General features: G+C 35.4%; 1 protein-coding gene across 1 annotated transcript; it reads left to right on the top strand.

Moving 5' to 3' along the window:
- Positions 1-650: 650 nt before the first annotated feature.
- Positions 651-14,433, top strand: lrrc8c (leucine rich repeat containing 8 VRAC subunit C). The gene is given in 3 exon segments (NM_001326544.1): positions 651-761; positions 6,698-6,839; positions 10,382-14,433. Coding segments are annotated over 2 exon segments (2,379 nt in total). The 5' UTR covers positions 651-761; positions 6,698-6,701; the 3' UTR covers positions 12,623-14,433.
- Positions 14,434-15,379: the final 946 nt, after the last annotated feature.

Below are 15,379 nucleotides of genomic sequence, written 5' to 3'. Positions count from 1 at the left end.
TAATGCTAACTTTAGCATTTTTTAAACCTCATCAGAGCCTGCAAGACTAATAATAATAATAATAATAATAATAATAATAATAAATGTATTAATATTTATGAAAATAATATTAAAAGATTTTTAAGGTCCACAAAAAGGTTTTGGTAATGGTTCTGACACAAGTTGAAAAACCTTAATTTGTTGTTTAGAACTTTTTTATTCTAATGACCAATTTTTGTTTGTTCAACAAACAAGCGACAAACAACAAACAAACAAACAAACAAACAAACAAACAAACAAACAAACAAACAAACAAACAAACAAACAAACAAACAAACAGTAAATCCAAAAGAAGTTGTTTGCTTTTTTCTTCCATAACTTTACATTTTTGTTTTCTCTAGTCAATTCTACTTCTTTTTCTTTTGTTAAATAGACAAAAATATAACTTCAGAGTGACGCATAGGAAGAGGTTTTATTTAGTTCGTTCAAATGCTGGGGATGTAAGCATATGCCCTTGAGAGTTCCTGTAACAATGAGGTGCTTATAGGTCACGGACAGATGCGGCACAAAAATAATAACGCGTAAAATCTAAACGGAAAGTGAGAAATGCGGCTCTGGAAACACTATTGTCTCTCATCTACCGAAGACCCGCCCAGGCTGATCAGCCTATCGCAGCTGGAGGACAGAAGTGACTGAGAGCCGCAGCCACAAGGACATGCTCAGTCCCCGCTACAATCTTCAGCTGCAGACGGAGAAGAACGCGCCTTCAATACATTTCAAAGGTGAGAACGTTTGCTGTACGTTATTAAAGTGACCAGTTTATAATGTTGCATTTTATTTTTGTTGAATTATTCCATCTTCATGACGTAATCGCGGGCTATTCGTTGAAACATTAAAATGCTTTCGGGACAGCGTTTAACTTTTCAAAGCCCCTCAGTGAGAAAACGTGGTACAGGTATTCTTCAAAAACACGCGTTTGATTGCCAGATTTGCTAGTGTTAATACTTAAATGGAAAGAAATTGAAGATTGATATGAAAATATCGATTCACAGAATATCAAATAAAAATCTACGTAGTTTTGCTTTTGTTTACATGCCCGGTATTTTTACGATGTTTCCCACTGCTGATATTACAAAGGGATCCTAAATGCTAAAAATAGAACTCAATGTGTTTTAGGATTATCAAATAAAATAGCGCATTAACAAAAAAGAAATTAACCTCCCACTAGGGAACGAATTAGTTGTGGTTTTCTTCCTTTGAGATTGAGTTTAATGTTGTTTATTTTGCTTTCCGTAATTAGCAGTCGCGGAAATCATCTCCACGTAACATTACAAAACATCTTCGTCCGTGCGAACCGTCTGAAAGTGAGCTCTTCATCCTGCTGACTGGATGTGATTCAGGCGTGCACTTTTTTCCACGACTCTATTTGAGAATCGGCCCATTTCCTGGCAGGAAGAGCTGCTCCAGGAGATGGTACAGATCACTTCTGAACTGAGTTTAGTAGGAGACTTTAAGCTATTAAGAGTAAATGGCTAGCAGGTCTGCAGTAACGTGCAGAGACCTCGAGTCGATCCATTTGTGACTTGCTTATTTGTCTATCAGGACTAGTTGAAATTTTCCATTAAGTCTGCCAACATTTTTATTTGGTTCCATCTTGTGGTCTCTAAATTGAACATTGTGCAGCGTTTAACTATAATTGAAGTCTTGTAACTTTTATATTTTAAAATGTATTTATATAATTGATAATAAAAGGGATTTTGTATGCATTTTACACACGTTTTTAACATTGTACAATAATAAGCTGGTAGCAAATCATCCAGGATTCAAGAGCTCCAGATACTTGAACTGCTGCAGCTGTTCACAAATGTCTAAATATTTTGCCCTGCCTGAAGAAGGCTGCCTGTTGAAGCACGCTGGGTATCCTGCAAAGTTCTTGTACCCTCGGGTTTCTCTTTTTAATGATCGTGGTTACTCATTTTGTGTGTAAGACAGACAGATTGCATCTAAATATGCTCTTTGATAGTGTAATCTTTCTTGAGAAATATTTATAAATGTGAAAACAGAACTCAAGAGTGCCAGACAAAGACTGATCGTATTTACTTGTGACTTAAGCACCATTGGATGGTTAACATTTTCAGCAAGTATACACAACTTGAGGATTTATAGTCAGCTGAGTTTTGGTTTGTCTAATTCGTTTGCCTACCAGTTTGTGATGATTAAGCTACTTGCATTGTATTTTTTTGTAATTGTGTGCACATGTTTGTGTGTATATGAGAATCTCTCTGTATTAGGTTTGGCAATACCTATAAAGGCAATATATTATATATTTTTATAGTAGTTCTTAATTGAAAGTGTTGTTCTTAATGATTTATAAAATTAAGGCAATACTGAAACTGAGTGAAACAACAACAACAACAACAACAACAAGCGAAGCAAAATAAATACACATGGGCTATGATGATGCATTACGTTTTTATGAATCACTACAATCAGTCTTTTCCCAGAGATGGGTTGCAGCTGGAAGGGCATCTGCTGCGTTGAACATGTGCTGGCTAAGTTGGCGGTTCATTCAGCTGTGGCGACCCCGGATTAATATAGGGACTAAGCCAAAAAGAAAGTGAATGAACAATCAGACTGAACGTCATCAATAATAGACTTAGGATTGTTTGCTTGACTTACATTATAGTATTAGATTGGCTGAGAGTAATTAAATTAAAAGCAAGTTTGACTTTATTAGCTACTAAAAGCTCATCGTATATTAATCTTCAAAAAATATGTAATTCATTGTGTTTGTATGACAGTTTTGTTGTTTTTGCAAATATGACCTCTGTATTAGGGCTGGGCGATTAATCATTAATTAAACATTCAGAACCTATAATCGATCTAATTTTCCCAGGTTGATTTTATTTTATTTTTTCAATTACTTTGCCTACCGCATATGGGGTTACGTGACCCTATTCTGTTTCCCACAGCTTGCAGCCACATCTGATCTCTGGTCAAGTAGGACGAGGACCCTCTTTTGAGCCTTATTTTACACTACATTGACGTTGATTGGAAGCTACGCCAGAGATGCCTTGAGACAGCATATATTCCATTACATTAAAATAATTTTCTTACATTTAAATAATTTGTTATACAGAAGTCGCAATAAATGCACTGTTTAAAATAATAATTACAGGATATACAAGAGTTTTTGTATTTAGAAGTGATGCTGCATATTTCCAATTTTTAGTATGAAAAACACTGAAAATAGTGTATTAAAGTTATAATAAATATAAAGTTATTTATTAGGGCTGGGTGATTAATCGAAGTAATCAAAATTCAAATTCAGAACCTATAATCAATTTAATTTTTCCATGTAAATTTTTTCAATTACTTTCTCTAACGCGTGGAGTCACTTGACCCCGCTTTGTTAGGGCTAATTTTTACTCATTATATTATGATTTAGATTTCTATTATTCTGATATTATACTTCTACCAAGCACACATGCATGGTCTGGTGCAGCCTTCGCATACCCGCATACCTCTAAAACAAATGTAACTACACGTCACAATGCGATGGTCGGTTTGCTATCAGTGACGAGCGTGGATGGCACTGAGAGCTGCGTTTTAGGCAATGTGTGTTTTAATTTTAGTTGTTCAGCGTTGATGTTCAATAAATAATAATAGATAGTAGATAGTGTGTGTTCACTTCAATTGTTTTAAAATCAAGTAATGCACCCTACATTCAAACCTCTCTCACTAATATGTGAGTACTGTACAAAACTTGTCAGTGAACTATGAGGGCAAAAGCATAAAATAAATAGATGAAATAATTGTTCATTAATCTTAATCGCATTAAAATGGTAAGTTAATCGAAATTTAGAGTTTTAGGCCAAAACGCTCAGCTCCATTACTTATTTTCACTTTTTATTGGAAAAGCTTACTCTTGGTTTTAGGTGTGTTTAAATTTCAGTTGTTTAACGCTGATATTCAGTAAATAATCATAGATAGTAGATGGTGTGTGTTTCCTTCCCTTCTTTTAAAGTTAAGTAATGCACCCTTCATTCAAAAATCTCTCAATTGTTATTTGCGAGCATGTTTTTTGTACAAAAACTGCCAGTAAACTATAAGGGCAAAAAAAAAAAAAAAAATATATATATATATATTGTTCATAAGGTGTAATCGTTAAAATGTTCAATAAATCGAGATTTTGGGCCAAATAGCCCAGCTCTACTCTGTATATAACAATTGTGTCCACTGGTGTCTTGATTTAATCATGCTGAAGTGCATTTTAGCTTATTTTATTTTAGTGTCATCAAATTTGATTTTAATGAACCGTGAAGTGTTTTTTGTTAGTTTTGCTTTAAAGCATAAATTATATGGGAGATAATTTACCTTAGCTCATGTTTAGCTCAGGTTGTGGGACTTAAATTACACTTCATCGGGTACTTCTACTACAACTGGATACTTGTCTGCATTTTGTGAAAGGTGCCTTAGTAAGTCTACTCATTAACAGTAGTTAAAATATGTACACTAGTTCTAGTATACGCCACTTCCCTGAGGCATCTCACTACTTTGTTTGTGTCAATGCTGTCCATCTGTGCAGGCCTTTTATAGGTGCATAAATATAATCCACTTACTTTTTTTGATCGTCCGACTGCAGCAAAGTGAATCTCAATAATTAATAAGGCCAATGAAATATGCTTTGTGTATGATATGATGCAAGAAGTGCAGCTCCAAAAGAGATTAGAGGAAGCCTGGCAGACTGCCTTCATCAGGAATCATCTGAATGTAAGAGAACAGTGCACTACTGCTCTTGAATGCTTGATGATCTGCATTGTTATACAGTATCTATTAGGATTCATGTCGCATTTCCAATTGTAATTCAACTCAGAGGTGTGTACTCATAATTATTAGACATTACATATTGGATCGTTGGAGGTGAGATTGGCTTGACAGTGATATGCAAATTAAATTATTCAAGTACAAATGGGCTGTTTTCTGTATAAACAAATGTTCCGTACTTGTTTGGCTGTGAATTTTTTTCCTGTTGGGAAAAAAAAAACGGTATTAATGAACAATTTTGATGCATCTAACTATTGCTTTTATTTGGGATGAACATATTGGCATTTCCTGTGAACAAATCATTCTTTCCTTAATGTTCTAGCAGTTGAGCTACAAGAACTAACTTGCTAATAAAAAAAGAGCAGCTGCGTGCTGGTTGACTTTCAAATTTTAAACATCCATGAGTTTATATTTAGTCTAGTGTAGTCCTGTCAGAAGTCAAAAGCTATTTGTGTGTGTGCTCAATGAAAAGTGTTAAAGTTTCATTATTTACATTGTAGACTATGGACATGACGGTTTCTCTCAGCGTATTGGTTCATCAGAGCCTTTGTTGAGGGTGAATTCTGTAAACAATTCTTATTATAAATGACAAAGTGTAAAGGATCAAATTAATAAATAGGATATTTATTATACACTACAATGTAGATGGCTGATTCTGTTACAGCTTGAAATGTTTCAAGAGATAAGAACTTGGCCTGAAGTGTTTTATTTGTCATGCTCCTTACTACATCAATGTTTTTGGAGTAACAACCCTAAAATGCAAGACTGAAATGACATTATGATTATGACAAGGTGATAACCATGGCTACTATGAGTCTTCGCTTACCAGTGTGTTCGCAGAGTCTTAAAAAGTATTAAAAGTTGATTAATCAATTATGAGAAAATTAAGGCCCTTAAAAGGTATTAAAGTCTTAATCGTTTTTTTTCTAAGGTCTTAAATTTTGATCGTGCGTTGTCCAAAGTTTTTGACTCGAAAAAAACATAAATATATTTATGTTCCTCCTAATATTAACAATGACATGCTCAATCCACACGATTGGTTTGGGCTAGGGCACGTCCGGCCTAGGTCGTCTGGGTGATGTCACATAATTTGCAACAAACCTGGAAAGGTGATGTGACCCTCTGCACATGAGGCAAAACCATAGAGCGAAAATGACAGCAAAATAGAAAAATGTAAGTTTTCGTACTCCTTGTTGGAGAAAGACTTCAGACTTTGGAAGAGTTTAAACAGTGGCTGAAGTCTGTCACCGAAAACAATCGTGTAATTTAATCTTTCAATTCTTTATTTCTTCCAAGATTGTCTGAGTTTTGTTGCATGCTTGTGCTCCATTGCTTTATTTAACTACAACTGTTTATTAACCACTGTTTATTAAGTTAAAGGTTTGATACTGATTAGAACTTAAAGTGGCGATGAGGTCTTACAATATTCTGAGGAGGTATTTAAAAAGTCTTAAAAAGGTATTAAAATTAATTTTAGGATTCCTGAATATACCCTGTTAATGATGACTAGTTTATTTTGATGTTCTTCTTTTCACTACTAAGTTTCATTAATTAAAAAAGTGTAATAATTAAAGGCTAAATGCTGTTTAAATGTAGACATGTTATTTATACAGTTTTATTATCGATTAACTAATTAGCTTTTTTTATATTTAGTTAAATTATTAAATTGTTTGGTAGGTTTTACTATGATACTGACATAGTTTTTAGAGAAATTTGGAAATACCAGCTACTAAAACATTGAACCAACCCCAGTCTATCATATCAGCTTTCTTTAGTGAGGATTAATAGTATTTTATTCTGTTTCAGCAAGCCACTCAAGTCATTTATAGAGAAACATTATACAGTATATCATGTTATATTCTTAATTCAGAATCCTTTTATGCATTTCCAGGAGGATGATTCCAGTGACTGAATTCCGGCAGTTCACGGAACAGCAGCCAGCGTTCCGGGTTCTGAAGCCATGGTGGGACGTGTTCACAGACTACCTCTCTGTGGTCATGCTTATGATAGGCGTGTTTGGATGCACTCTGCAGGTAAACCAAATGACAACTAAATGTTTACTGCTCAAAAGCTAAACATCTTAAGCCATACTAAGACACACCAACTTCTTGACCTAATGGCAATGGAATAATAAATGACTTCATGCCATACATGGATTTCCTCTGTGCATGAACAGCCCACTGTTGAGCAGTTTATACTGCATAAAGAAGTGAGAGTTTGTTAACGGAAAAAGGCTAAATTCCAGTCACCACACACGAAAAGATTACCCCTCCTTCTGCTCTTGGTGGCCCCTCTATAAACACAAAACGACTCTCGTAGACCTGCTACTTGGCCTCATAAAATAGTGGGTGGAGCTTCAAGTGGCAAACTTGCCATTCCGTTTAAATTCCTCCTAGATGATCCTAATTATTGTTAGTTTCAACAAACAATATTAACAGGAACCCATTGTTAGGGTGGAGATATCCCTCACTGTCCCTGGAGGTGAGCATCAAAGAATGAGAAGGCTTTGAAAATTGTGACTGTATGTTCATCATGATCCCAGTGAAGGCAGTATTAATTGTCCTAATTAATTCTTTTACTAATATCATTGGGTAATCCCATGGTTCCAAAGGCGGAATAAAAAGCCTCCTCTTTGCTAAATTGCCATGTTTGACTGGGGGCACTTTGAGTGACCATGTAGTGCATAATGCACATTTTATTAGCCACTTGGGGCTGCTGTGCCTCGCATCCATTTTACTGCAGAGATGCCACGTTCAGAGCTGCTGATGGTTCATTAGCTGGCTTTACTCAGCATTCAGCCTGCCACACTATAGTGCCGTGTAGAGCTCTCACAGTTTTCCTTCGCTCTCATTTCAGCTGATTTTTTTCTGTTTCTCATTACCTTCCCAGACAGAAACTACATGGTAATTACCAGGCAAACTAAAACTGTTTTGCAGGAAAGGAAGGGGGAAGGGCACATATCTCGAATTGAAAACAGAATACTTTTGTTTACTGCTTTTCGCATCTCGTGTGGGTCGCTTCCCCTGCTTAGTGTTTTTTTTTTTTTTTTTACATATTGTTTAATGATTAGTTAAGAACCTTTTAAACTATTATTAATTTCCCTCTAGAATTCAAGAGCAATGATTTCTCATTTCCTGTCTGAGTCACAACACTGATGTCAGAGCACCAAAATAGTTCTTTAAAAGAGATGCTACTCATCAGATTGTGTTACATGGTTCGTAGCAATCTAAACTGGTGAGGGGTTGTAATTCAATATAAAATGAGCCTTATCTGCTGTGTTTTATATAGAAATGGCCAATTCTTTTGAGGTTCATTAGCCATTAACTTTCAGTGTTTTTTTTTTTTTTTTTTTACATGGATTTAAATGACTTGTACGCTTGAGGAAATTAATATTATTAAAATGTTCGTACATGAACAGGTCCTGGTCTTCCATTAACTTTAGCTACTTTTTTATTTTTGAACTTGAGGTTAACCTTGATGGAAACACTTCTGGGTGTGTAAATTCAGCAAAGTTGTTAAAAGTACAAGTATATCCACAGGCTGAGGAGAATTCGTTTTAGGTTATGGATTATAAAGAGTATTTACTGTCTGCTGGGAAACAGCTAAACTGACCACCAGTAACAACAACAACAACAACATCAACAACAACAACAAAGAGTAACCTGAACACTTTCCTAAGCTTGAAACTTCTCCAGAATGCTAATGCAAGACCATTTAGTGTAATAGTTTGTGGTGTCATTATATAAGCTAATGTGCTTATTTGATTTTGCATGTTTCCTGGCAGCTTTTGATAACACTTATATTATGGCAGATAATGGTTCCTTTTACAATGCCGTTCTATTCCACACAATTAAGGTGGACTTCTTTGAGATAACTTGCATAATGCCATTGGTAGGAAATCTGAATTCTCATCAAGTTTGTTGGAAAATACAAACAAACTGTAAATTGTAAATTATTTAAAATATGTGTATGGAAACTGAATAGCAATAGTCTGTATATACCCTTTTAGTCATAGATTCAAGATTTCTTTCTAGAAAGTTATTGGCCAGTTGGAGAATAGGGGTGGGTGGTATGACCAAAATTATCTAAAAAGTAAAAAGTCTTTTTTTTTTTTTTTTTTTTTCATGGTAACAGTATGTTTCACAATATTCCTGAAAATCAAGGAGAAAGGTTACAATAAACAAACATGAATATTAAAAAAAAAAAATTAAATGACTTGGAAGTGATATTATAAGGTAAAATAATCAACAGGGCTGTGCAATGTGATATTGTATATGTATTGTATGGACAAAATGAAAAGTCAGTTGTTTCATATTATGCTATTTCGTGGTTTCATATTATGCTATTTCGTGGTGTCACAAGATACCTTGTTTACTGTAATATATTCTCATCATTTATATGTGTGCAATATTACAAGCCATTACTTAGATGCAGACAAAAATACGAATAACTGCAAGGTGAGAAAGTTGTACACTTTTATTTTTATGTTGGACCTGTAATCAAGTGTTTTATGTGTTATAAATATTTATTTTACATTTCTACATTTTAGATCAAACATGTTTCATAAAGTACTAAATCAAATGAAAAATTGATCTGTGATACATTTCTAAGTTTATGCTTTAAAATTGTTTTTTTTAATTATTTTTTTTTTATATTTAATATTTTAATGCCCAGCCCTAGAGCAGATACTAAATTAAGCCTTTAATGATTGATATAACAGTCAATAAGTCAAGCTTTATATATATATATATATATATATATATATATATATATATATATATATATATATATATATACTGACAAATACAAGGCTAAGCATTTCATGACATTATTGTTGGTGAATTTTAATTTAGTTTTCATAATTTTATAGCACCCCTATATTTGAAATAGTGAACTTGAGTTCACATAAGAAGCAATATATAAATGACCTGTATGGCTTTATTCCATATTTTGTCATGCACCACACCTACCGAAAGGCTATTTGTTTGCAGTGTAGATGCAAGCTTGATCAAGGTGACCCATAGCGAACTGTACTGAACTCAAATGAAACATACCGCTCAATGGCAGCGAGGCATATCTTGCTGAGGGATATTATACACATTCTGTATTCACATTTGCACTTTCAAATAGTCCAAAACAGTTTATTGAAATCACAGGCAAAATTTACCTCAGATATTTGACCTGATCTTACTATGAGTGATCAAGGCAGCGCCCACACTGCACATGTGTTAGTCACACCCACTTATTTAAATGTTGCAATATACACAGAATTATTAAAAAAAAAATATATATATATATTTTTACAATTCATTCTGCTGTAACCATATAGAGTGTCATGCCCCTATTGCAGAAAATAGATCTTGTGTGAACAGGTCCTTTTAAATAGTGTGGCAATTTTCAAGCTTGAGAAGAACAGTGCACTTTTTCTAATGTACTGGTAATGTCATTCCTGTAATTTTACTTCAGTTTACCAGTATTTCTGTGTGAAAGTGGATAGTGTTATATCAAATCAAAATGTTAATTTAAAAACAAATAACTACTCTATTAATAAGAATTGATTTTTGTTCCCTTTTAGGTGATGCAGGACAAAATCATATGCCTTCCTCAAAGGACATTCTCTACAAACCAGACAGAGCTGATGTGCCCTCCTCCTTCTTCAAATCAGGTTTCCACAATGCCTGTCTATGAGTTGAAAGGACTGAAGACCAACTTGGATATTCAGCAGTATAACTACATAAACCAAATGTGCTACGAAAAGGCTCTGCATTGGTATGCAAAGTACTTCCCTTATCTGGTTCTCATACATACCCTAATTTTCATAGTGTGCAGCAATTTTTGGTTCAAGTTCCCTGGCTCCAGCTCTAAAATTGAGCACTTTATATCAATCCTGGGCAAATGTTTTGACTCACCATGGACTACGAGAGCACTGTCTGAAGTTTCTGGAGAGAATCCGGAGGAGAAAGACAACAAGAAGAACAGTGCCAGCAGGTTAAACCTTGAAACTCCAATTGGAGAGGGCAACCTGGAGAAGACTCAGTCTTTAAGATCAATTCCTGAAAAGATTGTTGTTGACAAGCCAGCACCAAGTGTCCTTGACAAAAAGGAAGGAGAGCAAGCCAAGGCTTTGTTTGAAAAGGTCAAAAAATTTCGCCTACATGTGGAAGAGGGTGATATACTATATATGATGTATGTTCGCCAGACTGTCGTAAAAGTGCTGAAGTTTATCCTTATAATTGCGTACAACAGCGTTCTGGTGTCAAAGGTTAGATTCAGTGTTACTTGTACCGAGAACATGCTGGACATGACAGGTTACCGGTACTTCTGTTGCAATCATACTATGGCCCACTTGTTCTCTAAGCTTTCCTACTGTTACTTGTGTTTTGTTGGTGTTTATGGACTCACGTGCCTTTATACATCATACTGGTTGTTCTACATTTCCCTCAAGGAATACTCCTTTGAATATGTTAGGCAAGAGACTGGAATTGATGACATCCCTGATGTAAAAAATGACTTTGCTTTCATGTTGCACATGATTGATCAGTACGATCCCCTGTATTCCAAGAGATTTGCAGTGTTTTTGTCTGAGGTGAGCGAAAACAAGTTGAAGCAGCTCAACCTTAACCATGAGTGGACAGCCGACAAGCTTCGGCAGAAGCTGCAGACTAACAGCAATAACAGGCTAGAACTTCAACTCTTCATGCTGTATGGTCTCCCTGATACCATCTTTGAGGTGACTGAGCTCCAGTCGTTGAAGCTTGAGATCATTAATAATGTGACCATACCAGCAGCCATTGCCCAACTGGAAGATCTCCAGGAGCTTTCGCTTTACCAGTGCTCACTCAAGATCCACAGTGCAGCCACCTCATTCCTCAAGGAGAACTTGAAGGTTTTGCGTGTAAAGTTTGATGACAGCCGTGAACTCCCACAGTGGTTGTATGTTTTGCGGAATTTGGAAGAGCTTCATCTGATTGGCTCATTAGGTTCAGACGCAGCAAAGAACGTAACCCTAGACTCTCTACGAGAGCTCAAAGCGTTGAAGACCCTGACACTCAAGAGCAACTTCACCAAAATCCCACAGTCCATCGTAGATGTGGCCAGCCATCTACAACGCCTCAGTATTTGCAATGATGGCACCAAACTGGTCATGCTTAACAACCTGAAAAAGATGGGCAATCTTACGGAACTTGAGTTGGTTCACTGCGACCTGGAACGTATACCCCATGCTATTTTTAGCCTGACTAACCTGCAGATGTTGGATCTGAAAGAAAATAATCTACGCTCCATTGAAGAGATCCTTAGCTTCCAGCATCTCCGCAAGTTGACCTGTCTGAAGCTTTGGCACAATGGCATCGCTTTTATACCTGAACACATCAAAAAACTTGGCAGCTTGGAGCGCCTCTACCTTAGCCATAATAAGATTGAGATCTTGCCTTCACACTTGTTCCTCTGCAACAAACTGCGCTACCTCGACGTTTCCAATAACGACATCCGTTTTATTCCACCAGAGATTGGCGTCCTTCAAAGCCTTCAGTACTTCTCTGTTAGCTGTAACAAAATCGAGAATATTCCTGATGAACTTTTCTTCTGCAAGAAGCTGAAGACGCTGAAGCTAGGCAGAAACATGCTGTCTGTCCTCTCTCCAAAGATTTCTTTCCTAAGCGTACTGACTCATTTGGAGTTAAAGGGTAATCACTTTGAGATCTTACCAGCTGAACTTGGGGCTTGCTGTGCATTAAAACGCAGTGGACTTGCGGTAGAAGATGCACTGTTTGAGACGCTGCCTTCAGACATCAGGGAACAAATGCAAGAAGAGTGAGGTTCTACAGCTTTGATTTAATGCCAAATGTTGTAATCTGACTCCTTAAGAGGCAAGACTTCAGGTGTTCCATCCTGTAGCATGTATTGTGATCCATATGGGTGAGTACCTACAGTTTCACATTTAAAGCTGGACTTGTGCTTAATAGCCTTTTATTGCAAAAAAAGAGGAAGAAACACCCTCAAAAAATCTAGGGATGAACACCTTTCAATGCCTTATATTGTATATTATGAAGAAGTCATTACAATTATCAAAAGACTTTATCTTAATTTTCTAAGATAACTTTTTTGTCTATCAGAAATGGACAACTTATGACAGGGATTCATTTACAGACAATGGAATGCAATTCCATTGGATGTTTTCTCATACAACTGACACCTGCTTTCATGATCCATTAAGCTTTACAGGTCAAGTACTGTCCAACATGTTTTGCACTGGAAGTAGTGGTATTAGAATTTGCACTGGAAACTTTAACATTCCTTTTATTTTGCTTTTACTTTATGCGTAAAGGTCTTTACAAAGATTTGAAGTATATATAAAAGGAAAACTCCGTTATTGTAATCATTTATTGATTTGTAGCAGATTTTTTTATTTCGTTTTGCATATTTACTTTCATTGTAATGCTTTGTGAGAGCATGCTCCTCATACTCTCCTTCATGTTCTTAGCTTCGCTGTTTTAATGTTAAACAAGTTTGACAGCTGTTGGTATTAGATTTTGAGCAGATAAAGATAACCGCCTTACAGTATACAATAATTTTTATGAACTAGTTGTACCAGCTTAACTGTCATGACGATTTCTTAAGGGTTCTGTATTCTGCTTTGGTTTGCTTAGTTTAAATTCTAAAATCTCTGATTTGACTACTTTATTTTAATGTATAATCGAGATGCAGAAGACATTTGTCTTTGCTTAACTTTAGCTTTTAGATTTAACTTTTACCTTTCATGTTTTTTAAACAGCAGTAACAACAATGTACTATAAAAGACATTTTAGAATTATTCATCATGTTATTCAACAGTATTTGCCAATTTAATATTGTATGTGTATGCTCTTTTCTATTTTATGACAAACATTTGTTAGAAACATAACTCTAACCATATATACAATGTCTTTATGCAAAAAATAAAATAGTCTAGGATCTCTCAAGGTGTGCTTAGATAAATCAGGTAGACTTAAGTTTCCTTAGTATTTTCTCTCTGCTACTCGGAGGTGATGGATTAGGAGTGTGTGTCTTGTCTTGAGGTCATGTAAATGATAATTACATTGTCACTGATCTGATGTTGCCTTGTGGGAGGTGATTCGTCTGATGTACTGAGATCAGCATGTGGCCTTTTTCTACAGACTGCCAATTATATCCACATTATAATAACAAACAAGTATCACTGAAACAGTGTTTCACATGTATTAGGATTAGAAAGTGTCTTGGAATTTATAAATCTTTAGTCGTTGAAGGATACTTGAGATGTGTAGATCACCATATGTGTTTGTGTGTTGTTTTATAGCATGTATTGTTTTAGCAATAAACACAGCATTAGCTTTGGATCATTTGTAGTCATTTATTGACAGTAGATGTGTCCTGAGGTTGGAATGTTGTCCGCATGTTAAGGATGTAAAGGTTTGGATATGAAAGCGCTTCAGTGTAGATGTACATTTTAAGTCATAAAATGAAGGATGTTGATTGTTTGCAGTTAGCCAAAAAAAATGCTAACAAAACATAGTGCTACCATATGCCTTATTTTTTTGTATTGTTTGCATTCTACCAAAGTGTTTTTAATTTGTAAAAAGGCTTAAATAAAAGATTTTGTTTTGCCATTTGTGTTGAGTTCAGTAAATGTTTTGAAATTCTCAAGGAAGAGTTGTCACCCAGGTGGCAGTATTGTGCTGTAAATGCAGTCAGGACATCAGTCTATGAAATGTTTAAAGGGACAGTTCACCCAAAAGGAAAATGCTATCATTTACTCACCCTTCACTCTTCACTCATTGTTTTTTTAAACTGCACACACACACACACACACACACACACACACACACACACACGCACACACACACATAATCACACACGCACAAAAAATGTTTTAAACTGATAACCTAATTCATAGTATTTGTTTTGCCTAATTAACTATATTCTTATTGTGTTTTCAATACAATTTCTGGAGCAAAAAAATTGTCTTGAATTAAATGTAATCTAATCAGCCAAAACACAAGTAGATGAATCAGACACATTACTGTTTACACTTGATGTTTAAATTTGTCTCTTAGATCCACTTTCTGGATTTCTTTAAAAGAAAAATCTAGTGTGCAAGTGTATGTTTGGACTATTTCTGATTGATTTATCTGATATTGTAAAAATTTGCTTACACAATTGACATATTAATGCAAAAAAACAAAAAAATCTTTTTCTCTTTATGTCAGTTTGATGGCTGCAGCCACGCTTTAACCTTACTGTTAGTTTGCTACAAGGGAATGATTTGCAAAAAAAGCCCCACCCACTGTTTAATATTATTTCAGTTAAAAGTACATCAACATAATGAAGTAAAAGTCTCAGCAACTTCCAGTTCATGCAGACTTCAATCTTATCAGCAACAGCTCCGGTTTCCTCACGAGTTCAAAGACATGCGCTATAGATCAATTGTGTAAGCTGAATTGTCCGTAGTGTTTGTGTGTGAATGAGCGTGTATGGATGTTTCCCAGTGATGGGTTTGCGGCTGTAAGTGCATCTGCTGCGTAAAACATATGCTGGATAAATTGGCTGTTCATTT

The sequence above is a fragment of the Danio rerio genome, chromosome 6, assembly GCF_049306965.1.
Source record: "Danio rerio strain Tuebingen ecotype United States chromosome 6, GRCz12tu, whole genome shotgun sequence".
Taxonomy (NCBI): domain Eukaryota; kingdom Metazoa; phylum Chordata; class Actinopteri; order Cypriniformes; family Danionidae; genus Danio; species Danio rerio.
This window is presented reverse-complemented; position numbering and strand designations above follow the sequence as displayed.